Source organism: Panthera leo, chromosome F3 (genome assembly GCF_018350215.1).
Source record: "Panthera leo isolate Ple1 chromosome F3, P.leo_Ple1_pat1.1, whole genome shotgun sequence".
NCBI classification, from domain to species: domain Eukaryota; kingdom Metazoa; phylum Chordata; class Mammalia; order Carnivora; family Felidae; genus Panthera; species Panthera leo.
Genome location: NC_056696.1, coordinates 57,335,725 through 57,362,686, shown reverse-complemented (window position 1 = coordinate 57,362,686; position 26,962 = coordinate 57,335,725). Strand labels below are relative to the sequence as shown.

General features: G+C 45.2%; 2 protein-coding genes across 6 annotated transcripts in view; one reads left to right on the top strand and one right to left on the bottom strand.

Moving 5' to 3' along the window:
• The window catches only part of RAB3GAP2 (RAB3 GTPase activating non-catalytic protein subunit 2), a 101,025-nt gene extending 84,255 nt beyond the window's left edge, over positions 1 to 16,770 (top strand). For 2 of the 5 annotated variants that reach the window (XM_042926222.1, XM_042926221.1), the window contains exons 27-36: positions 2,759 to 2,825; positions 5,042 to 5,112; positions 6,389 to 6,451; positions 7,911 to 7,946; positions 9,165 to 9,239; positions 9,737 to 9,955; positions 12,985 to 13,074; positions 13,332 to 13,553; positions 14,439 to 14,597; positions 15,019 to 16,770. In XM_042926222.1, coding sequence (XP_042782156.1) covers positions 2,759 to 2,825; positions 5,042 to 5,112; positions 6,389 to 6,451; positions 7,911 to 7,946; positions 9,165 to 9,239; positions 9,737 to 9,955; positions 12,985 to 13,074; positions 13,332 to 13,553; positions 14,439 to 14,597; positions 15,019 to 15,174 — 1,158 coding nt within the window. In that variant the 3' untranslated portion in view covers positions 15,175 to 16,770. The remainder of the gene's footprint in view (positions 1 to 2,758; positions 2,826 to 5,041; positions 5,113 to 6,388; positions 6,452 to 7,910; positions 7,947 to 9,164; positions 9,240 to 9,736; positions 9,956 to 12,984; positions 13,075 to 13,331; positions 13,554 to 14,438; positions 14,598 to 15,018) is intronic. The other 3 variants (XM_042926224.1, XM_042926223.1, XR_006199112.1) reach the window with 2 other exon arrangements.
• A 1,502-nt stretch (positions 16,771 to 18,272) lies between these two features.
• IARS2 (isoleucyl-tRNA synthetase 2, mitochondrial) overlaps positions 18,273 to 26,962 on the bottom strand; it is a 69,552-nt gene continuing 60,862 nt past the window's right edge. The window contains exons 22-23 of the mRNA XM_042924604.1: positions 26,365 to 26,509; positions 18,273 to 18,757 (exon numbers count right to left, since the gene is read on the bottom strand). Coding sequence (XP_042780538.1) covers positions 18,612 to 18,757; positions 26,365 to 26,509 — 291 coding nt within the window. The 3' untranslated portion in view covers positions 18,273 to 18,611. The remainder of the gene's footprint in view (positions 18,758 to 26,364; positions 26,510 to 26,962) is intronic.

Below are 26,962 nucleotides of genomic sequence, written 5' to 3'. Positions count from 1 at the left end.
CCCCGGCATACCTTGTCAAGTTGGGGTCTGGGCCCGGATTTAAGCCTGGGTTTCTTTGTCTTTAAAGCCAGTGTGTTTTGCCCCACTCCTGGCTAGGTTGTGATGAGTAGAGTTATTTCCTTTTGATTTCATACAGGAGACAGCATCTACCTAATAGAAATTTTTAACATTGTAGTCCTTGTGATGAAAGCCAGGGTAAAGATCCTGACGTTCACCTAGCGTCTGCTTATTTAGAAAGCCCGTGTTTGTCACTTCTCTTATGTTTGTCTCAGAAGAAAAATCAAGAAAGTCACGTCCAAGGCTGACTCAGTCCAGGGTTAGCCTTGCTGCCCTTTCTCCTCTCTGCTTGGACAGTCTTTTCTCCCACTCGTGGTAGCCACCTTCTCTCCTGGCACATTCACAATCCAGAAGCAGAACGGGAGAAGGGCCCGTCCTGGGGGCAAGAGTCCTAGATTTGGATCCCAGATGAATGGCTGTGACAAGTGTCTGGGTTTGGGCCAGTCACTGAATCTCTGGACCGGTTGTTTTCTCCCTTCACCTTTTTTTTTTAATAAAGGTGCCAGTCCTTCAGGGTTGATGCCAGGAGCAAGTAAGATGTCCAAACATAGGATGGATATTCCTCTTTACCAGTAAGTCCTTCACGTAGGTCCCCCTTGTCAGCGCTCCGGGAAATGATCCTCCTCAGGGCAAAATTAACACCTTATCGCCCTTGGATCAGGTTGCACTTTTGAAGAAACATCTCACTGATGAACTCATTCACACCAGTACTTTAATGGTAATCATATTCTTCCTCCAAAAAAAATGGTCTTTGATACATAATCATACATATTCAAGGAAGAGCTTTAGAAAAGAAAGTGCTTTAAGCAAAGGAATGGCCTTTGATCAACTAAACCTTGACCAAAAAGTGATTTTAGGACAGCGGACCCTCTTGATGACCCTTGAGTCACCCTCTTCTGTGGACTCCCCTGCAGTCTGAGTGATAACTGTGTTCGGGCTCTCCCCTTACATGGAATATTTTTCTTACATGAAACAGAATGTTAAGGCTATAGTAAGGACATAATAATTTCTAAAATCTGGATAAATTAATTCCAGATTCGGGTCTAAGAAAGTGATACTTAAGAAAACTGTTTTGGGGCGCCTGGGTGGCTTAGTCAGTTAAGCACCGACTTCGGCTCAGCTCATGATCTCACGGTTCGTGAGTTCGAGCCCATGTTGGGCTCTGTGCTGACAGCTTGGAGCCTGGAGCCTGCTTTGGATTCTGTCTCTCTCTCTATCTGCCCCTCCCCAGCTCACCCTGTCTCTCTCTCTCTCTCTCTCTCTCTCTCTCTCTCTCTCTCTCTCTCAAAAATAAATACACATCAAAAAAAAATTAAGAAAAAACAACTGTTTTTATATCATTCATTATACATTATTCATTATAAACCAAAGGCAGCTTGCAGAGTAGACACAGAATTGAGGTCAAGCCCATTGCCACTATTAACAGCTGTGTGACCTCTGGGAACATTTCTGAACCCTTTGTTCTCGCTTTTCTCCTAAAAGTACATGAGGACTAGGGCTACCTCAGAGGGTTGTGGCAATTTATAGAGAAGGTGCATACACAGCGCCTGACGCTTTGATTAATGTTATCATTGTCTATTGAAATTGTTCACATTTCGAATAAATGGCCGCTTTTCTCGTCTTTTGTTTTTTCTTATCAAATAGCCCTCCTTACCCCATCCGACCCCTACCCTTCTTCCACCATTTTATGCACACAGCTTTATTAGGATCAAAACAACTGAAATTACTTTGGGGAAATTTTTTTTTTTTTTTTTTTTTGAGAGAGAGCGTGAGAGGGGGAGGGACAGAGAGAGAGAGAGAGAGGGAGAGAGAATCTTAAGCAGTCTCTGCACTTAGCTCAGAGCCCGATGCAGGGGGCTCAGTCTCACGACCCTGAGATCATGACCTGAGCCAAAATCAAGAGGTTGAACACTCAGCCGACTGAGCCACCCAGGCGCCCCACCTTTGGGAAGTCTCGAACACCGGTATGTGTTGGCAAAGGTGACATGTTTAATCTTTATACAGGCCATACAGTTACTGAGCAAAGGTCCGGATAATTTCATCGGTTTCGCATGCTATATTTGAGTGTTTACTATGTAAGCAACTGCCTCAATTAGAAGGTTGAATTCAGACATCCCCTCCAGTAGGTCTTGTTTCCCTTCACTGCTTTGGTTTTCCTCCTTGGCACATATCACCGACATACTGTATAATTTACACACCACATTTACTTGGCTCCCTCGCTGGAACGTAGCCTCAGTGGTTACGTTCCCCACGGATTCGGGTCTGTTTGTTCGTTGCAGTATCTCTGGCGCCGCAGACACCCTGATGTATAGTAGTTGCTCAGTAAATATTTGGTGAATAATGAATGAATGATACTCGCAAAGAAGTAAACCCACTGTTTTCACATCCTTGTGAAATTCAAGTATTAGAGAAAATACTGCTGTTACATACAGACCACAGAAAATTTTGATTCCAGATGTCAGCATATATGACCTGGGGGTTTCTAGGAATCAATCATTGTGTAGATCATGTGAATTTCAAGATACCATTGACACTATCCTATGAAAAATTACTTCTTACCTAATGATTTTATGTTCTTATCACAGCATTCTTGGGTAGCTTTATGCAGAAATTTATGTAAAAAGTTACCATTTATATTGAAACACCTGTTAAATGATACTTCTATTTTTTTTCTCTCTCTCTTTTTCTCCCTGTATGTAAGGAAGCACGTTTTTTCGTTAGGTCAATAGAACACTTGAAGCACATTCTTAATGCACATGTTCAGAATGGTAAGTAAATAGGTGTTAAAAACATAACTGGTTGATTCAAAAGAAGCAGGAATCTTTTAAGTTCGCATTCTGTTACACTTTAGTTTGATAGTTCAAATCTCACCTGTTTAACTGTGAGTGTGTATTGTGATGTGACAAGTACCGGCTGTTTGAAGTGCTGGGAGAAATGCGCTCCAGGAGGGGAGGAGGGGGTGGCCCCAGTTCTCCCCTCTGTCCCCGCCCACCGGTGTCCCAGCTGTTCCTAGTGAGTAAGGAGAATGTTAGACGGAAATCACTGCTCTTCTTTTTAGGTCACAGGTAGATGAGGAAGGAGGGCTTCTGAGGACTGCAGTTTCTGATGACAAAGTTAGGGAGCCAGGAGCCTAATCATATATACCCTACAAAATAGCTTGTGCCTTTTTTTTTTTTTTTTTTTTTTTTTTTAAGTTTGTTTTGAGAGAGACAGTGCACAAGAGAGCAAGCGGGGGCAGGGGGGAGAGAGAGAGAGAGAGAGAGAGAGAGAGAGAGAGAGAGAGAATGAATGAATGAATGAATGAATGAATCCCAAGCTGGCCCTGCACTGTCATGGCTCGATCTCACATCTCACGTCCGGGGAGATCACGACCTGAGCTGAAATCAAGAGGTGCTGAACCGACAGCCACCCAGGTGCCCCTGGCGCTCCTTTTAGCACCTGTGAGTACCCTTCTGGTGGCTGCCACACCGTGGGGACTGCTGATGTCTCCTTGAAAAAATGTCACACATTGTTGTAGGAAAATCGTAAACAGGCTGCTGTTTCCATTAAATGGATGGCTGGGTTTCCCTGGAAGAATTAATGGAACAGCTCAGAACGAGGCTAGTTATTTTACTAATAAGTAAGTGGGGAAACTAGAAGTTGGGCCACGTAAGAGGGAGGCGTCATCTTGATGTCTGTGTGGTGAACTTTAGAGAAGCTCCTTGTCTCTTCTAGAATGGTACCGCCTTCTCCCAGCGGTATGATGTCAAGTTGCAGAAGTTCTAAATTGTCTCGCTTTATGTGAAGAGAACTTGAAAATTTTATTTATTCGTCTCTTAGATCTGACCTTCTTCCAAAGAGAAAAGAGAAATGACTCATTTGGAAAACAAGGTCTCCATAGAATTCTTTCCTTCTTGATAAAATTAAGTCACTGCTAACTTCCGGCTAGTAGTTAAGTAAGAACTTACCCGTTTGTCAGCTTCCTGGCTTCTCACCCTTACATCCAGAAGCAGACAAGGGGGTAGTGGTGACCGCATGGGAAATGTCACATTTAAGTTGCCTAATTGACCACTGTTTCTGAAAGTTTGATGCCATGGTTTATTGTATATGGAAGTATAGAGCCCAGATTTCTTGCTTGGTGTCTTTTGTATTCTGTTTTGTTTTTTTAATACTTCCTTACATGACACTTTATTTGGTGGTTGCTTATGAAAAAAATCAGTTTTAGACATGGGGCTATTTCTCCTGTTTGGCTGTTTTGAACAAAGCTGTTCTCAACACGCCTGTACGGGTCTTCGTGTTCATCCCTGCAGTAGAGTCCCCGGGCCATACGGCAGACACGCGGTTAGCTTAGTAGATGTGACCAAGCAGTTTTGCAATTTGTGATGCCCCCAGCAATCCATGAGCATTCCAGTTTTTTCCACATGCTCCCCAACACTTGGCACTGTCATTAAAAACAATTTTAGCCTTTGTTGGCGTCTGGGTGGCTCAGTCGGTTGAGCGTCCAACTTCGGCTCAGGCCATGATCTCACAGTTTGTGAGTTTCAGCCCCGCGTTGGGTTCTGTGCTGACAGCTCGGAGCCTGGGGCCTGCTTTGGATTCTGTGTCTCCCTCTCTCTCTGCCCCTTTCCTGCTCATGCCCTCTCTCTTTCTGTCTCTCAAAATGAAACATTAAAAAATTTTTTAAAAAATAAAAACAATTTTAGCCTTTGTGTTGTTTGTGTAATGATATTTTCTTGTGATTTTAATTTGTATTTCTCTGATAACTAATGATGTGGATCTTTTCTTATGATTATTAGCCTTTTGGATATCCTCTTATGCAGCTCAGTTCTGATTATTGTTGAAGATCAAGGTTTTTGGTAATTTCATAAGTATTACATAAGATGTAAGAAATGATATGTAAATAGCCCATATAACTTTATAAGTTTAAGGAAGACAGTAATTTATTAGGTGTGGTGAAAGGGAAAATCGATCCGCTCTCTACTTACCACTTTTACTTGCTGTCTAGGTATTGCACTGATGATGTGGAATACATTCTTAGTTAAAAGATTTTCTGCTGCTACATACTTGATGGATAAGGTAAGGTCATTTTAAGTGTCATCTACTTGTTTATTTTGTTCCCTTAATTGATTAATATTAGAAAGATTATTTACAATGGGCCTTGTTAGACTTTTTTGTTTGGTATTACATTTTACTAATGCTCAGTTAAACGTAATTCCCATGCTGGCATCTTGATGACCTGGAGAAGAACCTCAGGTCCTTGAAAGCAATTTACTTTAAAAGCTCCTTAAGCAACGAGAGTAAGACTCGTGGTTGAATCAGGGATTTGCACTTTTTTTTTTAATGTTTATTTTGAGAAAAAGAGGGAAGGAGTGGGGGAGGGGCAGAGAGAGGGAGAGAGAGAATCCCAAGCAGGCTCTGTGCTCAACACAGAGCTGGACACGGGGCTAGATCTCATGACTGCAAGATCATGACCTGAGCCGAAATCAGGAGTCAGACGCCTAACCGACTGAGCCACCCAGGTGCCTCGCACCTTATTATTATTTTTTTTAATCTTTTTTGTTTTAAGTTTTATTTATTTTGAGAGAGAGAGTGGAGGGAGAGAGAGAACGAGCACGTGAGCAGGGAGGGGGGAGAGAGAGGGAGAGGGAGGGAGGGAGGGAGAGAGAGAGAGAGAGAGAGAGAGAGAGAGAGAAAGAATATATCTCAAGCAGGTTCAGCACTGTCAGCACAGAGCCCAATACGGGGCTTGAACCCACAAACCGTGAGGTCATGACTGGAGCTGAAGTCGAAGTGTACAAATGTACAGTTTCTCATCAATCTTTGGATGTGGGGCTAAGATATTTTCTTTGAGTAGGACTGCCACCCTACTTTGGTTTTCCTGCGTAAACCTCAGCCCTAATGCCTGGCCTATGATTTCTAGATCCTGATTCTTTAACATTGTGATGCAGTCTGAGTGCAAAATGTTTAGATTTTATAAGCTCTGCCCTCATCTTTGTAGCTGTCCCTCTGTCTAATCCAGTAGACATCGGTGTTAAATCTCCACAAATGTTTTGAAAGCCTTCAACCCGGTAGTTAAATAAACAACTCCCTTTGTTTCCTCACGTTTTATCAGTTATTTCATTAAGTTGCATAATTGCGACATTACATATGACACCCAGCGTGAGCAGCTTGGGAGCAAACCCAGCACCTGGGCAAAGACTGCAGCCGGTGGGGCCCTGCCCCCAAGCTGGGCGTCAGGCCGTCGTCACCGTCCCCAGGCCCGTCCAGAGGGAGGTTCATGTGGCTCAGTTAAGCGGATGTCAGGGGAGTTACCGCTGTAATTACAACATGTTCTTTCTGATGTCGGTGACAGACGTTCCTAAGCCATGAGCAGCGTTCCATTCAGACCCACTTTGGGCCACAGCTCCTGTCACCGGTAACATGTTTTTCTAGTTACACCTGTTTTTCCCTGTGTGCTCACCTTCCTTGCCTGCTTAAATGTTTCTTTTTCGAAACTCCTGTGGCCTTTCTGATCCCGTTCTGTTCACCTGCACCTCCGACCGCTGCTCTTTTGGGAGAATAGTGACGCGAGAGTTCTGCGTGTATGTTACTGCTTAGTGTTCTAGCATTCTCCCGTCCCCGGTCACACTTGAGCCTCACAACCTGGATTTGAATTTTTTGAGCAGTCCTGAACGAGGAGGCAGAGAATTTTGATGAGTCATTTGACAAGTATTGATTATGATGAGTATCTCTTCCGTGCCAAGAACTGTGCTAAGTTCTATGGCCGCAGAGCTAAAAGCCCCAGTCCCTGCCCTCGGAGGACTCCCAGTCCACAGGGTACATAGGCTGCCTTTGGAGTGGAGAAGAGGAAGTAAGTAACAGACCAGAGGGAGGGCTTCTGGGCTGAATTTTGAAGATGAGAGAAGAAGAGGCGTAACAACAAAGTCGTGGACACGGGAGGCTGTGTTTTTGATTCAGAGCTGCGAGTAGCTTCGTGTGCTTGAAGCGCAAGCTTAGGAAAGTGCAGGAAGCAGGGCATGAAGTACTTCCTGGGTAGGCTCTGGATTTGGGGTTTTCTAATGGTACGTGTAGACCACTCAGCGTAGGGCACATACGGCAGGGGGAGGGTTGTCAGTGGTGGCCCTTTGTCTTGAAGACACTGGGGCAGCTCGACGGAGGGGAACGATAGGTTCAGATTTGCATTTTAAAGGCAACAGGGTGAAATGTTGGGATTGGGACGGGCTGGGCTTGGTCGTGTGAAGGCCATGGCAGTGATCTCAGGAGAGGCAACGAGGTGAAGCGGCCTTTGTGCTGGAGTCCCATCCCTGGTACTTATCACTGCCTCCTGTGAATTCTGATCAAGGCATGTTCCTGAAGAGCAGAACTTTCCGCTCCCACTTATCACCTTGGTAAAGTGCACGGTGGAATCTCAGTGCTTACGGAATCGAGAAAATCAACCAGTTTTCTGAGCTAGGAATTTAACTTCTGTCTGCATTAGATTGTCTCTCCTTACCATTAAAAAAATTATCGTGTGTCTTTATCAACAGGCAGAATTCTTAGCTGCTCTTTATTCATAACCTTGAGTTTTGTTCTGGGTTTGAAGGCAACACAGTTACTTGATTGTACAAATTGATCACCAGATTTTTAGAGTTTTTTTTTTATTTAATAGTTCAAAAATATTTATTTTTGAAAGGATTGTTTGGGGGCCCAGCGTGACATATTTTCATAATATATGTTTTAAGTTCTACCACAAAGTTAAATGAGCAGAACCAGCATTTATTTATAGCTCGATTTAGGTTTTTTAAATTTCGTTACTTTTTATTTCCTATACCATAGTAATGCCTTTTTTTTTCAATTGTTAAATAAATATAGTATTCTGTGTCCTTTTGCCTTAGGTTGGAAAATCACCAAAGGATAGGTTATGCCGCAGGGTAAGTGAATCTCCTTTAACTGGATGTATAGTTAATCCTGTGCTTTACATAGGTACCTTATTAACTTCAGGCAGGGGTGAACTTTGCCTTTGTTACCGTTTTGGTGACCTGTCAGGAGATAAAGGTGGAAAGAGAGTGTGATACTAAGGAGACTGGTCACAAACTGCGGCCGATTTTAATTGACCTTTCCAGGTTGTCAGATGCCCTGTGTCAGGTGAGTTTTCACAAGGTGTCTTCAGTCTGGACCGTGGATGGGAGGGCGCCAGGCTGCCTCGGCTTTGCCGCGCGTGGTTTCCGCGCTTCCTGACGGCGGCAGCCAGCGTCCGGTCGAGGCAGATTCACGAGCGAACGTAGCCACCTTTATGTAACCACCATTGTACGAATAGTCTTAAGCAACATTCCAGCCCACGGATACTGGGCTTCTGTTTGAGGCCAGTGATTAACAGTGCAGACTTTTGCTTGAAGCTTTGAAGTATTCTTATTACAACACCTTAGGAAGGAACGGGGCACGTGCATGTAGCCGTTCTAGGCCCACAGCCCTGAAGAGCCGCCTCCGTCGAAGATTCTTCCGCTGTGCCCTCGAGAGTGGCTCTGTGGCTACGGTTATACCTGTGTGCGCTCTGGATCCCTTAGATGTGAGGGGCTTATTGGTTGGTTGTTTATGTTGACTCCAGGCAGTGGTACCTCGTAGGTCAATCTGGAGTCCGGAGGAACGGTCTGGTGCCCACAGCACGGGTCTGGTGTTCAGTTCACAGGCTTGAGGATTCAGGTTTTGTTCGGAGGGTTCAGCTCCGTCCCTGAAGGATGCTCCAAAACCAGAGCAGGTTGTTTTCTCGCGACCTGACAGATGGGGCTTTCGTGTGTGCGTCTTCCCGTGCCAGGGTGGTGTGTGTGGCTGTGAGGTCTCGCGCAGGTGGCCGTGACGTGCCTTAGCGAGCCTGCCCGCAAGCAGAGTGCCACCGTCCGTGGCGTCTGATGACACCGTGTCTTTCAACACACGAAGAACACTAACTTTCATAAAGTTGATAGTGGTACCATAAGTTTTAAAGCCCGATTTAAAATTAGTTGACGCTCAAGAAAGGAATAAAATGTGCCCGTGTCTTCCTGTCTGTGCAGTGCAGACAGTTACATAGGCCTGTTTTTTATTTTTCTGATAGTAAGTGTAGCAGCTTTGCTTCTGGCACTAATTATGTTCCTTTTAAAAAAAAAAAACAACAGGATGTGGGGATGAGCGACACGGCAATGACCTCTTTCCTCGGCTCCTGCTTGGATCTTCTTCAGACTTTAATGGAGGTAAAAGAGGTGTATTTGCATTCTGAACTGTCTAAGACAGTAAATGTTTTTATTTTTTTATTAATTTTTTTCAATGTTTATTTTTGAGAGAGGGAGCACGAGCGGGGGACAGGCAGACAGACAGGGAGACACAGAATGCGATACAGGCTCCAGGCTGAGCTGTCAGCACAGCGTCTGATGTGGGGCTCGTACCCATGAACCATGAGATCGTGACCTGAGCCGAAGTTGGACGCTTAACTTACTGAGCCACCCGGGCACCCCTAAATGTTTTTAAAATCATTGGACTAGAGAAAAAAGTTTTTTCATTTATTCATTTCTTAGTTTTGACTTAAGCCCCCCAAATGGTGGTTTCTTATAAAGGATTAGATTTGTTGTTGTAAATCGGAGGTGCGGGGACAAAAGGGGTTTGTACTTCCCACTGGTAAAGCTCGTTAACGTGTTTGCAAGCTGTTATCTCTCCGGTTCTGAACACAGTTCTCTGTTCTGAAAACACGTAGGCCGACGTTAGCAGGGATGAAATGCAGGCACCTGTCCTGGATACGGAGGACGCGTGGCTCGCCGTCGAAGGACCGATCTCGATCGTGGAGCTGGCCTTCGAGCAGAAACACATCCACTACCCGCTGGTGGAGCACCATTCCGTCCTGTGCTCCATCCTCTTCGCCATTATGAGGTTTTCTCTGAAAACCGTGAAGCCGCTTTCACTCTTTGATAGTAAGGTAAGTCCCTCAGAGGACACCCGAGCCACCTCGGAGCCGAGGGTCTCGCAGGACGAGGAGCCAGACTCCTCTTTCCTACTTGAAGTTGCTCGGTACTTGTGTGACTCAGGGGGATCCTGTCTCTCTCAGAATGTGCTGTGCGACCCCAGACACTTCATATCTAAAATCTGTCTCGACCCCTTACCCGCACTCTGCCCTTGACCTACGCTGCTGTCCTCCTAATCCCCGGCTGCGCCCGGGCAGACGGGAAGCTGTGAAGGTCTCTTGCTGTCTCCCCTTCGAGCCCCTCTCGTCGATTCTTCCTGAAACCGCCTCCGTCCGTCCCTCCCCATCACCCAGTTCAGGCCTTCTGGTCTTCCGCTTTCTCTCCATCCAGTCAGTCCCACGCTGCCACAGTTCCCTTTCCAGAACGCACATTTACTCAGACAGGATCCAGACAGCTGGAGATGAAAATCAGAAGTCAGGCGGTTGGCCAGCTTTATTCCTTAGCCTTTCACTGACAGAAGCAGAGTTGGAGAACACAGCTTAGCCTTGTGGGAAAGTGGTGTATTTCCCCCTCAGTGACTCACGTGCCTGGGGCACGGCTGGACTCGCGCGGGCTGCCCTTCAGGCTCCTGCTCCCTGCACAGAGGCTGCCCCCTGAAGAAGGAACGCAGGGAACACTCAGCAGCTTGTCCCGAATTCACAGGTCCCTTTAGCGGGGAGAGCGCGGGTGGGGCGGGAGACGCCGGCCCGTTACTGCGCTGGAGGCAGAGGAAGGCTCCCCGCACCAGGGGCTGCCTCTCCTCCCTCCACCCGTTCCTCCGTGCACCTGCCCCTCAGCGACTCCTGATTACCCCCTCCCCGAGAGCAGGCAGACACTTTGCCCTCTTCTCACCGCGGTGGTCCGTTTTCCTAGACCGTGGTTTTGCTGTGGCCACAGCTTCTGCGTGTTGTCCCTTTCTCACTTAAGTGTCACCTTCTCTAGGTCTTGGTCTGCACTCCCTAACTTACCACGTCTTCGCTGTTCCCCCGGCTCTGTGCCATGCCTGGCACGCCACAAGAGCCCAGTAAATGTTTAATAAATTTAAAATTAAGGAGACGTTAGAGAAGAGTCAGCGTCAGCAGGATGCAGAAGGGGGGAGACGTGGCCGTGGTCTGGGGAACCAGTGACAGCGATGAGTCGCTGAGGGTGTGGACTGGGGAGGAGGAAGTCGTGGAGGGTCTGGGGGAACCCGTACCATGAGGACGGGCTGGGAAAAGTGCCGCAGGACAAGAAGGGGCACCAGTTCCGTGAGCTCCCAAGCTTGGAAGGCTCGTGGCTTCCCAAGGAAGCCCATGTAGAGGGGTTTTGGATGTGTTGAGTTAGGGGGTAGATATAAACAGAAGTAGCTATGTTTTAAGAAAGTTATTTTCACGTTTAAATCTCAGTAGTTGACCTTTGAAAGGTAGAAGGCTGATGACAAATTTTTATCTACCTCATAAAGTAACGATATAGTTTTTACATTTGTGAACATAGATTCTGGATGAATGTTTATAGCTTGCATTGATGTTTGTAAAAGCAGAGGGTAAATTTCTTTTCTTTAAAGAAAAACTAAAACCGCTTGCCCAGCTCAGTAGTCCCCTCAGGGAGCTTGTGAGACCAGAACACGTATTGGACAAGCCCGGTGGTGATGTTAGTCCCGGCCCAGGTCATGCCGGGATGCCCCGAGACAGCTGTGGGACTCTCACGTGCAGAGGCGGTGGGGTTTGGCTGGTCAAACCGAATCCTAGCTCTGCCATTTCCTGGCGAGTCTTCCTGAGCTTCTCCTGGCCTCCGTTTTCTCATTCAGAAGTGACGATTCTAGTACCTGCCTTACGGTGGTTCTGAGGGTTACGTTCACTTAACACGAAGTGCTGAGCGGTGTCGAGAACGTGGTAAACAAATGGTGCTGTGCTAGCTGTGCATACGTGTTCCCCGCCCAGAGGCTCTCACGTACGGTAGACCCTCATTAGAACTGAGACCACCAGGCGGAATCTAGAGAGTAACAAATTGTGCGCGAGTTTGCGGAAAAACTTTGAATCAGCGATGTCTGTACTGCGGGGCCTTGCCCTAGGGAGTCTGCTGTTTCTCCTCACTAAAGGATGAGTAGCTTTATCCTCACTGGCAGTCACGCTACGGATAACCTTTGAGTCTAGAACATACGTTAGAAGATACCCGATGACTGTCTGCAGGTGAACACACAGCAGCCTGCGATGGTGGGGTCGTTTGTCCAAGATAACATGGTGGCAGGTGTGGGCCTGGGACTAGAAGCTGGGTCTTGGCAACGTCCGGAGGCCAGTGTTCTTGGCTCTGTGTTACACTTCCTTCCAAGGAAGTTCTGAAATCCAGCTTTCTGATGTTCTGCTTCACCTTTTCAGACACACATCCACTCTCTTAAAGAGGTCTTCCGAGTTGAACAAGTGTTTTTAAAAGAATTCAGAGTACACACATGTCTTTGTTATCTATTACTGCATAACAGATTATCTCAAAATTTAGTGGCTGAAAACAACAAACATTTACTACCATTTTCCTGGGTCAGGAATCTGGGTTCTGCCCGCCCTCCACCCCTTAGTTAGGTGCCTCAGGCTCAAAGGCTTTCAGGAGTCTTGGGGTAGGGTTTTAGCCGGGGCGGCAGTCCCATCTCGAGGCCGAAGTGGGGTGGAGATTGGGGGATCCGCTTGCGGGCTTCCCTCAGGGCAAGGAGCGCGAATGTGAGCACCCAAATCTGGAAAGTGACACGCTAACATCTCTGCTCTTCTGCCGGCACCAGGTCCGGCCCCCACTCAAGGGCAGGGGACTACCCGAGGCCTGCAGAGCAGGGGGAGGGGGATCATACCTTAAAGGCTGCCTACCGTATACTAGATAATTATTATAAAAATTAAGTGAATAAAATTCTGAACTGTTACTGTTCAAGGAGAAGAAACATCAACCGTGACTTATCCATTAAATGACTAAATTTTAAAATCTTTTGTCTTGCCTTTAATAGTAATGTACTCATCAGTTTTTTTGGTCTTTTCTTTCTCTTCAGGGGAAGAATGCATTTTTCAAAGACCTAACTTCAATTCAGTTATTACCTAGTGGGGAAATGGATCCAAACTTTATTTCTGTACGACAACAGGTAAATTACAATTACTGGATTTTGTTTGTGTGTCTCAGAAAGTAATAGTAAATAAAAAACGTAGCAGGTCTTAATTTGACGACCACTTCCAGGGCATTCTGGAGAGCCATTTTTCCTTTCAAGTATATATTCCTCTTTGATCATTAATTTTAATGGAAAAGCTACCCTGATTGAGAGGAAAGCCAACAGTTACTTTGATTTAGACATTTTAAAACGAGATATACTAACAGTGCTCTGTGTCCTTCTCCATTTTTGAGTTCTTACTGAAAGTCATTAGTGCAGCCGTCCAGGCCCAGCATTCAGTCATGAAGGACAGAGAGTCCTCCGAAGAGGCACCGACCACTCCTTTTGGGAGAGACCAAGATTGGCCAGTTCTGGCCGTGGATTTGGCTCATCACCTTCAAGTTAGTGAAGATGTTGTTCGAAGGCATTATGTGGGGGAACTCTACAACTATGGAGTTGACCACTTAGGAGAAGAGGTAATATCACCCTAGGAGCGGGAGGTGGGGGCTCAAGTTAGAACATTTATAGTTGGAGTGAAGAATCAGAAAAGTCTCCAGTTAAGCTTTTTGCTTTTCTTTCTGTTAGAACTTCTAGGCCCCCAAATAAAAGAATATTAAAATATAAAACTGTAATCAGTTGCCCGTTTCTGGTCTGTGTTAACAGACTGCTCCAGTGTGTCAGGCCTGTTCTATGCAAAGGGCACAAGAGTAAAACACACAGACCAGATCCCTTCCTCGTGGGATCAATAGTCTGCTGGTAGCAGAAGAGCACGCTGACTTCTGCACCGAGAAACGCTGTGACGAACAGTGGTGGTCAGAGGTGACATCTGAACCGAGCCCCCGAGGAGAAGACGCAGCCAGTAACAGAAAACTGGGCCAACAGAGCTCGCGGCCCGAGTAGCGACAAGAACGGAGGCCCCGTAGCGGGACTAGCTTGGCAGCATGCCAGGCCAGAAGGGCCCGCGTGGGGGACCGTACGTAGCACGGAAGACGTCAGAGACGAGGCGGGAGGTCGGCAGGGGCCAGGTCCTGTCTCGTAGCTCGTGGTGATTCAGAGTGCGTTCGGAAGCCATTAGAGGGTCGTTAGCAGTCACGATGCGATTTTAGGTCCCCTTCTTTGCCGGAAATTTAAAAACTGACGCTTCCGGTCATATTAAATTAAAAAATTAGGGGATAAGAAAAATTAGGTGATGAGGAGAAATCTGAATTTGAATGCCAAATTTGATTTGGACTTTTCTTCTTTGGTTGTATACATGGCCACAGCTCAAAAATGAACGGGCATCTCTTCACTGGCAAAGCCTTTCCTAGAGTAAGTAAGTCTGTTAGCTCTTACCGTACGTTTGTCCACGTTCATCTCCTCAGGCCATCCTCCAGGTTCATGACAAAGAGGTCCTCGCCTCTCAGCTGCTGGTGTTAACAGGGCAGAGACTGGCGCACGCGCTCCTCCGCACCCAGACGAAGGAAGGCATGGAGCTGCTGGCCCGACTCCCACCCACGCTCTGTACCTGGCTGAAAGCGATGGTAAGTACGAGAGCGTGGGATCGATGAGGCCACTGGATGCCTGCCGTCTACCTGTCTGTCTGTCTGTCTGTCTGTCGTCTGTCAGAGACAGACAGTAAGCGGGGGAGGGGCAGAGAGAGGGAGAGAATCCCAGGCAGGCTCTGTGCCGTCAACGCAGAGCCCGACGTGGGGCTCGATCTCACGAACCGGAAGACCGTGACCTGGGCTGAAATCAAGAGTGGGACGCTTACCTGACTGAGCCACCCAGGTGCCCTTGGGTGTTTTCTCAAATGCATATTTAATAACGGTTAAGGAGAACATTTCCAAGTTTAATTTAGGTCCAAAGAAAAGCATTCTTACTAGGAAATAACTATTCTGATAACTCTGAAGCGACCAACAGTTACCGTTGTGTATGACTGGTAATTTTTTGTTCCATTTGCAGAACCCCCAGGATCTTCAAAACACGGAAGTGCCAATCGCAACAACAGCTAAACTAGTACATAAAGTAATCGAGCTGCTGCCGGAAAACCACGGGCAGTATAGTTTAGCCTTACACCTCATTGAAGCTGTGGAAGCCATATCGAGTCCTTCTTCATGACACTCAGCCAGTTGTGAACCGCCTACAGTTGTGAACAACACGAATTAGTGCATGGTGATTTTACATAGTAAGATCTGGAATTTTCTGGAGGGAGTGTATCTTTTTTCTTTTGTAAAATAAAAACACATACTACTTTTAAAAGTGCAGTTCTGGCTAAATCCACTCCTTTCGTTAATATTGAAGATAAAATATAAACAGATATCAATGATACCATTAATTACTAACAGGTGTTTTACTGTTTATTTCTAACGTAAGCACTTTAAGTAGCTTTATTGGTAAACTTTGCTATTTCAAATGGGTTATAATTTACAGATTATGTTATTATCAGAGTCTATATTTTGTACTTGAAATGTTATTGTAATTAAATTTAAACGTGTTCATGTGTAGTCCCCGTCAGTAAAATGAGGGAAACGACCCACTCGCTTTTGTCGGCATGCTCCAGTCCCACACCCGGGCCGCCGCCTGGAGTCAGGACGCGGACAGGCTCTTTCCCAGAGGTTACGCTGCCGCCACCGGAGGATGACCTTGCTTTGGAGGAAGAACGGGTTCGAGATCATCACATTCATCAGAAGGGACGCTGAACGGAACCTCAACCTGCTGTACTTGCCAACTTGAGAATCCGCGACGCAGGCACACGGCAAAGTTAATTACGGTGTAAGCTGAGATTTCCCTTTGCCAAGATTCAAAGTTGTATCCCCATCAGGTGATTGTAAAACTGTACTATCTTGTAAAATTTATGTTTTAAAAAAAGGGCAACGATGCTAAAAATTTAAGTCCCACTGTATTTTTCCTACAAGTGTTTAGAAACGTCTGCTTCTGGGATATGGTAATGTTCTCTGTTCTTGGGAACAGCCCAGAAAAGGCTCGGTGATAATTACGGCTCCGCAAACCTACCTCACAGCTGGGTGGAGAGAATAAGATGATCTTGTGCCCTAGAGTGCCTGTGCAGTCCAAGTGCTGAATAATTACTTGTTGAGTAAAACCAGATTAACCAAAACTCTGTAAAAGCTCCACAAATACCAAGTATAACGGTATATTTTTGGAATGTAGCCATATAGTGCAATTACTGACCTCTGTCATGGATCACAGGGGGTATTCATAGTAACTCATTGTGATACAGAAGTTTGTTTCGTACTTACTTGTGAGAAGCCAACTTTAGCGATTGGAGAATTGAGGAGCATGCCCCTCGAGGACTAAAGCAAAAAGTCTTATGTCTGAGGATCCTCAGAGGATATCCTAATTCTTTTTAACTAAAAGATAACACCCGAATACGAACTGAACAGTCTAAGACTTAATAATTACTGTCTAATTTAAAAATCTTGAAAGATAAAGTTGGAAGACGTCTCGACTATTTGGGCGAGGGCCCGTAAGCCTGGTCGAAGGTCCCGCTGTACCGTGGCAGCACTGAGAAGGACCGAAAGCTAGCCCAACGTCTCAGCCTCTGCTTGGATCTCCGCTGCCCCATCCAGACCCATTCGTGTGATTTCTTGTGAACCTACCTAGCTTTATGTAGTCACTTGTTATATGCATCCCAAAAGCTTAGTCTGAAAGTAGTTATGAATTTTGGGGGCTGGTCAAAGAAACTTTAAATCCTCACCTTGATCCAAGTGTCATTTCTGGGGGAAGGGGTACCTAATGAGCATTTTAGAGAATAAACCTGGTTAGGCTAATTCTGGTAGGACTCATAATCAAATTTGGGGATTGTTGAGAGTAATAAGCTAAAATATGGCTCATAGAACTGTAACCAATCGCTGAATTACAAATCTCTCTAGTTACATTTGTGATCCTAAAGTGGACCATTCACAGAATTTTAAAATTGAATTACATGGTTAATTCATGGTTACATGGTTAAGAAAAGCAGCTAGGGGCGCCTGGGTGGCTCAGTCGGTTAAACGTCCGACTTCGGCTCAGGTCGTGATCTCACGGTCCGTGAGTTCGAGCCCCGCGTCGGGCTCTGTGCTGACGGCTCAGAGCCTGGAGCCTGCTTCCGATTCTGTGTCTCCCTCTCTCTCTGACCCTCCCCCATTCATGTTCTGTCTCTGTCTCAAAAATAAATAAACATTAAAAAAAAAAATTAAAAAAAAAACAGCTAAATATTTATTACCTGTTAGCCACAAATAAAGGAATTAAACTGTATGTAGACTAATGGGTGGTTTCTGGAACAAAGGTCGGCTGCACTTAGTGATGGGAAGCCAAGAACCAGTCGTGTTTTCTTAGTTAGAACTGCCACCCCCCTCTCTTCACTAACATTAAATAGGCATTCTGTCCCTTGTTAAGTCCCACTATATAACGCTGAAGGAAAACAGGAATGTTCAAATCGTCGTAACTTCTACGTTACAGGTTGTGTTTAGACGCAGACCTAGAAGAGCCAGGGCAAACCGGGTGGGGAAGAACATAGCACTGACCTCCTAAATGCTTCCTGCATACTATTGCAAAAATAAGAAAGGAAGTTTCACCTTTGTTATAAAAACTCATCTAAGGTCAAAGTAAGCACCGTTAAATTGTCTTCTTTAAAAAAAAAATGGTTACAATTTAAAATCAAAGGAAAGATTTAATAATACGAAGCTTACGTGGAATATACCATTCACTTACAAGTTGCTGCGGCTCCTTCATTTGTAAGAGACAGATCTTTTTAAAGTATGCCGAAGCAACAGTGAAAGCCCTTTCCCACGCTGACAGCAATGAGTTTGTTGGGCTTCTAAAAGTTAGATTTCTGCTGATAGAATTAGCCATCCCTCGCAAGGTTTTAACCCAATACTGAATTGTTTATAAAACGCTCTTCTCTAATGTACTGTAAGTAGTGACCCTCTGTACATACTTCCGTTTTCTGTGTCTGTTCCTTGGTGTGAACTTACGGATGTTAGTGAAATAAATTTTCAGCTTTCATGTTTCAACATTCATAAATACAAGTATGAAGTTTTTTTCCGCTCTTGTAGGAGAATAACAAGTTTGGTGGCGATGTGTTGTGACAAGGTTGACGTTCACTAGTGAGGCAGAATGAAATCACTCTTTTGGTCTCTGAAGGGGAACACGCACCTCTGCCGTTTGCCTTCAAAACCGTATTTTTTACTTGATTTTTACAACTTCACCAGTATCGGTAATTTTCCAGATGCCTTTATTTTTAGACATTAGAGAACTTAAATCCTGAGTCAAGAAGATTTATAAAATATAAAACATTTTCCGGTCAGCCACCTCTGAAGGCAAACATATTCAGTGTCTCTGTTCTGAACAAATCCATTATGGATACGTCCAGATCCGTCTTCGTACGTATATTTTTCTGCATGTGTGTATATACATACATGTTACTTTTTATCAAACACAGGACAGACAGTTCTGAATTTGCCCCTTCTCCTCCGCCATTTCCTCTCCCACTCATTACCTAAATCTTGGGTTTCTTGCCGGTGCTGGAAACGCTCGACCGTGAGCAGCAGCGTGACCTATTCCTTCCCGGCGACGACTCGTGTGCACCGGGGGCAGAGCGCGTCTGAAGAGTCGGCGGTGTACTTCCAACAACGGGGGCATTTTTCTTTGGTGGTCGGCATGACGATTACTTTATAGGAAGACTCTTCCCGAATATCCCCACCTGGGAGAGAAAGGACACCAAGAGGCTTTCCGACGCGCCAGTCCGCTTGTATCCCTAGCTCCCGATGGCTCTGCCGCCGCTCCTTTTTTGAAACTTCTCCTTCCCCTGGTAAACCGGCTGTTCCTACTTCATTTGCCTCACACGCGAGCGGCTATGACGGGGGACTCACGATCTGACGACTGAGGACGGCCGAGGAATCGGGAGACCCTGAGTGAGAGGTTAACTGCTCTTTCTACAAGTCACTGAACTGTTACCTCCTCAGGCAGAGCAGAGCAGGCCTTCTAGCTCTTATTTAATCCAGGTTTAGTTCTGACAAATTACTTTGCCTCTCTAGCTACACAAGAATTTGACTTAAAAAAAAATTTTTTTTTTCACATTTATTTTTGGAGAAACAGTTGAGACAAAGCGTGAGCGGGGGAGGGGCAGAGAGAGACAGAGACACAGAATCGGAAGCAGGCTCCAGGCTCCGAGCAAGCGGTCAGCACAGAGCCCGACACGGGGCTCGAACCCACAGACTGTGAGATCATGACCTGAGCCGAAGTCGGACGCTCAACCGACTGAGCCACCCTGGAGCCCCTACGCAAGAATTTTTAACAGTTGAAAAATTCTAGTGACAACTGCAGTGTGCCCACTTAAAATTTCCTGGTTTGACCAAAAGAAAACAAAAATTTCTCCATTATCAGTGCTCAGGCTTCAGACTGAATACACGTAAGAAAGTTATTTTCTAGCCATGATACAAACAACGTACGTTAACATTTTGAGAAGCAAGTGAGAATCTTTACTACGTGGTCAGGGTTTCCAGGCCTCAGATTTACACTGATGCCCATAAATTAGCCTCACGCCTCCCGATGGCACCTGACAACTCTGGAAAACACAGGCAGCATCCCCTTCCCAGAGATCCCGCATGTTATTCTCTGTTAATGTTGCTGTGCCTCCGTCGCATCACCGACAGTACTTGCTTGGGAGAGAGACCGTGGTGGGCACCAGTTCGATAAGACATCTTCCTTAACCCTTCATTAAGAATGCCTACATCTTGAGGAGTGCCGGAAGATGGCGGCGTAGGAGGACGCGGGGCTCACAGCGCGTCCTGCCAATCACTTAGATTCCACCTACACCTGCCTAAAGAACCCAGAAAACCGCCAGAGGATTAGCAGAAGGGAGTCTCTGGAGTCAAGCGCAGACTAGAGGCCCACGGAAGAGGGTAGGAAGGGCGGCGAGGCGGTGCGCGCTCCACGGACTGGCGGGAGGGAGCCGGGGCGGAGGGGCGGCTCGCCGGCCAAGCAGAGCCCCCGAGTCTGGCTGGCAAAAGCGGAGGGGCCGGACAGACTGTGTTCCGACAGCAAGCGCGACTTAGCGTCTGGGAGGTCATAAGTTAACAGCTCTGCTCGGAAAGCGGGAAGGCTGGAGGACAAAGGGAGGGAGAGCTGCTGAGCCCCCGGACGACAGAGCTCAGCTTGGCGGGGAACAAAGGCGCCAGCGCCATCTCCCCCGCCCATCCCCCAGCCAAAATCCCAAAGGGAACCAGTTCCTGCCAGAGAACTTGCTCGCTCCGCGCAAACACCCAACTCTGTGCTTCTGCGGAGCCAAACCTCAGGCAGCGGATCTGACTCCCTCCCGCTGCCACAGGGCTCCTCCTGAAGTGGATCACCTAAGGAGAAGCGAGCTACGCCTGCCCCTCCAGCCCCCGTGCACCTTGCCTACCCACCCCAGCTAATACGCCAGATCCCCAGCAACACAAGCCTGGCAGTGTGCAAGTAGCCCAGACGGGACACGCCACCCCACAGTGAATCCCGCCCCTAGGAGAGGGGAAGAGAAGGCACACACCAGTCTGACTGTGGCCCCAGCGGTGGGCTGGGGGCAGACATCGGGTCGGACTGCGGCCCCGCCCACTAACTCCAGTTATACACCACAGCACAGGGGAAGTGCACTGCAGGTCCTCACCACGCCAGGGACTCTCCAAAATGACCAAACGGAAGAATTCCCCTCAGAAGAATCTCCAGGAAATAACAACAGCTAATGAACTGATCAAAAAGGATTTAAATAATATAACAGAAAGTGAATTTAGAATAATAGTCATAAAATTAATCACTGGGCTTGAAAACAGTATACAGGACAGCAGAGAATCTCTTGCCACAAAGATCGAGGGACTAAGGAACAGTCACGAGGAGTTGAAAAACGCTTTAAACGAAATGCAAAACAAAATGGAAACCACGATGGCTCGGCTTGGAGAGGCAGAGGAGAGAATAGGTGAACTAGAAGATAAAGTTATGGAGAAAGAGGAAGCTGAAAGAAAGAGAGATAAAAAAATCCAGGAGTATGAGGGGAAAATTAGAGAACTAAGTGATACACTAAAAAAAAATAATATATGCATAATTGGTATCCCAGAGGAGGAAGAGAGAGGGAAAGGTGCTGAAGGGGTACTTGAACAAATTATAGCTGAGAACTTCCCTGAACTGGGGAAGGAAAAAGGCATTGAAATCCAAGAGGCACAGAGAACTCCCTTCAGACGTAACTTGAATCGATCTTCTGCACGACATATCATAGTGAAACTGGCAAAATACAAGGATAAAGAGAAAATTCTGAAAGCAGCAAGGGATAAACGTGCCCTCACATATAAAGGGAGACCTATAAGACTCGTGACTGATCTCTCCTTTGAAACTTGGCAGGCCAGAAAGGCTTGGCACGATATCTACAGTGTGCTAAACAGAAAAAATATGCAGCCGAGAATCCTTTATCCAGCAAGTCTGTCATTTAGAATAGAAGGAGAGATAAAGGTCTTCCCAAACAAACAAAAACTGAAGGAATTTGTCACCACGAAACCAGCCCTACAAGAGATCCTAAGGGGGATCCTGTGAGACAAAGTACCAGAGACATCACTACAAGCATAAAACATACAGACATCACAATGACTCTAAACCCATATCTTTCTATAATAACACTGAATGTAAATGGATTAAATGCGCCAACTAAAAGACATAGGGTATCAGAATGGATAAAAAAACAAGACCCATCTATTTGCTGTCTACAAGAGACTCATTTTAGATCTGAGGACACCTTTAGATTGAGAGTGAGGGGATGGAGAACTATTTATCATGCTCCTGGAAGCCAAAAGAAAGCTGGAGTAGCCATACTTATATCAGACAAACTAGACTTTAAATTAAAGGCTGTAACAAGAGATGAAGAAGGGCATTATATAATAATCACAGGGTCTATCCACCAGGAAGAGCTAACTATTATAAATGTCTATGCGCCAAATACCCGAGCCCCCAGATATATAAAACAATTACTCATAAACATAAGCAACCTTATTGATAAGAATGTGGTCATTGCAGGGGACTTTAACACCCCACTTACAGAAATGGATAGATCATCTAGGCACACAGTCAATAAAGAAACAAGGGCCCTGAATGATACATTGGATCAGATGGGCTTGACAGATATATTTAGAACTCTGCATCCCAAAGCAACAGAATATACTTTCTTCTCGAGTGCACATGGAACATTCTCCAAGATAGATCATATACTGGGTCACAAAACAGCCCTTCATAAGTTTACAAGAATTGAAATTATACCATGCATACTTTCAGACCACAATGCTATGAAGCTTGAAATCAACCACAGGAAAAAGTCTGGAAAACCTCCAAAAGCATGGAGGTTAAAGAACACCCTACTAACGAATGAGTGGGTCAACCAGGCAATTAGAGAAGAAATTAAAACATATATGGAAACAAACGAAAATGAAAATACAACAATCCAAACGCTCTGGGATGCAGCGAAGGCAGTCCTGAGAGGAAAATACATTGCAATCCAGGCCTATCTCAAGAAACAAGAAAAATCCCAAATACAAAATCTAACAGCACACCTAAAGGAAATAGAAGCAGAACAGCAAAGGCAGCCTAAACCCAGCAGAAGAAGAGAAATAATAAAGATCAGAGCAGAAATAAACAATATAGAATCTAAAAAAACTGTAGAGCAGATCAACGAAACCAAGAGTTGGTTTTTTGAAAAAATAAACAAAATTGACAAACCTCTAGCCAGGCTTCTCAAAAAGAAAAGGGAGATGACCCAAATAGATAAAATCATGAATGAAAATGGAATGATTACAACCAATCCCTCAGAGATACAAACAATTATCAGGGAATACTATGAAAAATTATATGCCAGCAAATTGGACAACCTGGAAGAAATGGACAAATTTCTAAACACCCACACTCTTCCAAAACTCAATCAGGAGGAAATAGAAAGCTTGAACAGACCCATAACCAGCGAAGAAATTGAATCGGTTATCAAAAATCTCCCAACAAATAAGAGTCCAGGACCAGATGGCTTCCCAGGGGAGTTCTACCAGACATTTAAAGCAGAGATAATACCTATCCTTCTCAAGCTATTCCAAGAAATAGAAAGGGAAGGAAAACTTCCAGACTCATTCTATGAAGCCAGTATTACTTTGATTCCTAAACCAGACAGAGACCCAGTAAAAAAAGAGAACTACAGGCCAATATCCCTGATGAATATGGATGCAAAAATTCTTAATAAGATACTAGCAAATCGAATTCAACAGCATATAAAAAGAATTATTCACCATGATCAAGTGGGATTCATTCCTGGGATGCAGGGCTGGTTCAACATTCGCAAATCGATCAACGTGATACATCACATTAACAAAAAAAAAGAGAAGAACCATATGATCCTGTCAATCGATGCAGAAAAGGCCTTTGACAAAATCCAGCACCCTTTCTTAATAAAAACCCTTGAGAAAGTCGGGATAGAAGGAACATACTTAAAGATCATAAAGGCCATTTATGAAAAGCCCACAGCTAACATCATCCTCAACGGGGAAAAACTGAGAGCTTTTTCCCTGAGATCAGGAACACGACAGGGATGCCCACTCTCACCGCTGTTGTTTAATATAGTGCTGGAAGTTCTAGCATCAGCAATCAGACAACAAAAGGAAATCAAAGGCATCAAAATTGGCAAAGATGAAGTCAAGCTTTCGCTTTTTGCAGATGACATGATATTATACATGGAAAATCCGATAGACTCCACCAAAAGTCTGCTAGAACTGATACATGAATTCAGCAAAGTTGCAGGATACAAAATCAATGTGCAGAAATCAGTTGCATTCTTATACACTAACAATGAAGCAACAGAAAGACAAATGAAGAAACTGATCCCATTCACAATTGCACCAAGAAGCATAAAATACCTAGGAATAAATCTAACCAAAGATGTAAAAGATCTGTATGCTGAAAACTATAGAAAGCTTATGCAGGTAATTGAAGAAGATATAAAGAAATGGAAAGACATTCCCTGCTCATGGATTGGAAGAATAAATATTGTCAAAATGTCAATACTACCCAAAGCTATCTACACATTCAATGCAATCCCAATCAAAATTGCACCAGCATTCTTCTCGAAACTAGAACAAGCAATCCTAAAATTCATATGGAACCACAAAAGGCCCCGAATAGCCAAAGTAATTTTGAAGAAGAAGACCAAAGCAGGAGGCATCACAATCCCAGACTTTAGCCTCTACTACAAAGCTGTCATCATCAAGACAGCATGGTATTGGCATAAAAACAGACACATAGACCAATGGAATAGAATAGAAACCCCAGAACTAGACCCACAAACGTATGGCCAACTCATCTTTGACAAAGCAGGAAAGAACATCCAATGGAAAAAAGACAGTCTCTTTAACAAATGGTGCTGGGAGAACTGGACAGCAACATGCAGAAGGTTGAAACTAGACCACTTTCTCACACCATTCACAAAAATAAACTCAAAATGGATAAAGGACCTGAATGTGAGACAGGAAACCATCAAAACCTTAGAGGAGAAAGCAGGAAAAGACCTCTCTGACCTCAGCCGTAGCAATCTCTTACTCGGCACATCCCCAAAGGCAAGGGAATTAAAAGCAAAAGTGAATTACTGGGACCTTATGAAGATAAAAAGCTTCTGCACAGCAAAGGAAACAACCAACAAAACTAAAAGGCAACCAACGGAATGGGAAAAGATATTTGCAAATGACACATCGGACAAAGGGCTAGTATCCAAAATCTATAAAGAGCTCATCAAACTCCACACCCGAAAAACAAATAACCCAGTGAAGAAATGGGCAGAAAACATGAATAGACACTTCTCTAAAGAAGACATCCGGATGGCCAACAGGCACATGAAAAGATGTTCAACGTCGCTCCTTATCAGGGAAATACAAATCAAAACCACACTCAGATACCACCTCACGCCAGTCAGAGTGGCCAAAATGAAGAAATCAGGAGACTATAGATGCTGGAGAGGATGTGGAGAAACAGGAACCCTCTTGCACTGTTGGTGGGAATGCAAATTGGTGCAGCCGCTCTGGAAAGCAGTGTGGAGGTTCCTCAAAAAATTAAAAATAGACCTACCCTATGACCCAGCAATAGCACTGCTAGGAATTTATCCAAGGGATACAGGAGTACTGATGCATAGGGGCACCTGTACCCCAATGTTTATAGCGGCACTCTCAACAATAGCCAAATTATGGAAAGAGCCTAAATGTCCATCAACTGATGAATGGATAAAGAAATTGTGGTTTATATACACAATGGAATACTACGTGGCAATGAGAAAAAATGAAATATGGCCTTTTGTAGCAACATGGATGGAACTGGAGAGTGTGATGCTAAGTGAAATAAGCCATACAGAGAAAGACAGATACCATATGGTTTCACTCTTATGTGGATCCTGAGAAACATAACAGAAACCCATGGGGGAGGGGAAGGAAAAAAAAAAAAAAAAAAAAAAAAAAAAAGAGGTTAGAGTGGGAGAGAGCCAAAGCATTAGAGACTGTTAAAAGCTGAGAACAAACTGAGGGTTGATGGGGGGTGGGAGGGAGGGCAGGGTGGGTGATGGGTATTGAGGAGGGCACCTTTTGGGATGAGCACTGGGTGTTGTATGGAAACCAATTTGACAGTAAATTTCATATATTAAAAAATAAAAAAAAAATAAATAAAAAATAAAAAATAAAAAAAAGAATGCCTACATCTTGGGGCGCCTGGGTGGGTTGAGTATGACTCTCGATTTCGGCTCACGTCCTGGTCCCAGGGTCGTGGGATCGAGCCCCGTGTCGGGCTCTGCACTGAGCATGGAGACAGTCCCTCTCCCCGGCTCTGGTCCCTTCCCCCGCCCGCACTCTCACTCTCTCTAAAATAATTTTTTTAAATGGCTAAATCTGTTAACATAGGGTGGGCAAAATAAGCAATTTCAGAGTCAACGCTGGAGAAGGGCGGGCTAGGCAGTACTAGGGTACTGAGTGTCAAAGGACAGGAGCACAAAGAGCCAACGGGAGTGAGTGAGGCCAACTAACTTCACACACAATGACAACTACAATTATTCACAGGACAGCAAGGGAAGCTCTCTCCTCTCCCTAGTCCTGGGTTCCCAAGGTCATCATGCAGGACGCTTCTGAGAGCTGGCTTAGAAACTTGAGCCACTTCCCATAAAAAGATGTATTCCAAGAACATATCTGCCTTTAGAATACCCCTAATCCACGGGAAAGCTGGAGATGACCTTCGATTATCACTCAGTTCTCCAGGTCCCTCTCGTTACTGTGGCCGCCTCCTTACCTTCTAAATTGATCAGAAACGTCCCTTTGCGCTCAATCACATCTGTCGTTAGTGTTCGTGGTTCCTCAGGGAGTAAAGTTGTCTGGGAAGCCATCATTAATTCATTCAACTGAGAGGTGCTGGAAGTCTCCTCAGCTTGTAGCATCTGGGAACGAGCATGTCAAAGTTACCATCTCAGTTTTTACTGCCAACTGAGGTCATAAGAATAAATGCTACAGACTCTTGTGTTTTGTGAGTAACCCTTTGGTACCAATACCTCCTAAATCCATTCTTAACTAGAATGAAATGCTTCAGATAAAATCTTCCAGTCAAGGGGCACCTGGTGGTGCAGTCGGTTAAGCGTGTGACTCTCGGTTTCTGCTCGAGTCATGATCTCACAGTTTGTGAGTTCAAGCCCCACTTCGGGCTCTGTGCTGATGGTGCGGAGCCTGCTTGGGATTCTGTCTCTCATTCTCTCTGCCCCTCCCCAACTTGTGCTCACTCGCACGCTCTCTCTCCCTCTCTCTCTCTCAAAATAAATTTTAAAAAATTAAAAAAAAAATCCAGTCAGTAGGTACCTCACTATGCCAGATGCTAAATGTCCCTTATGATTAGAAAC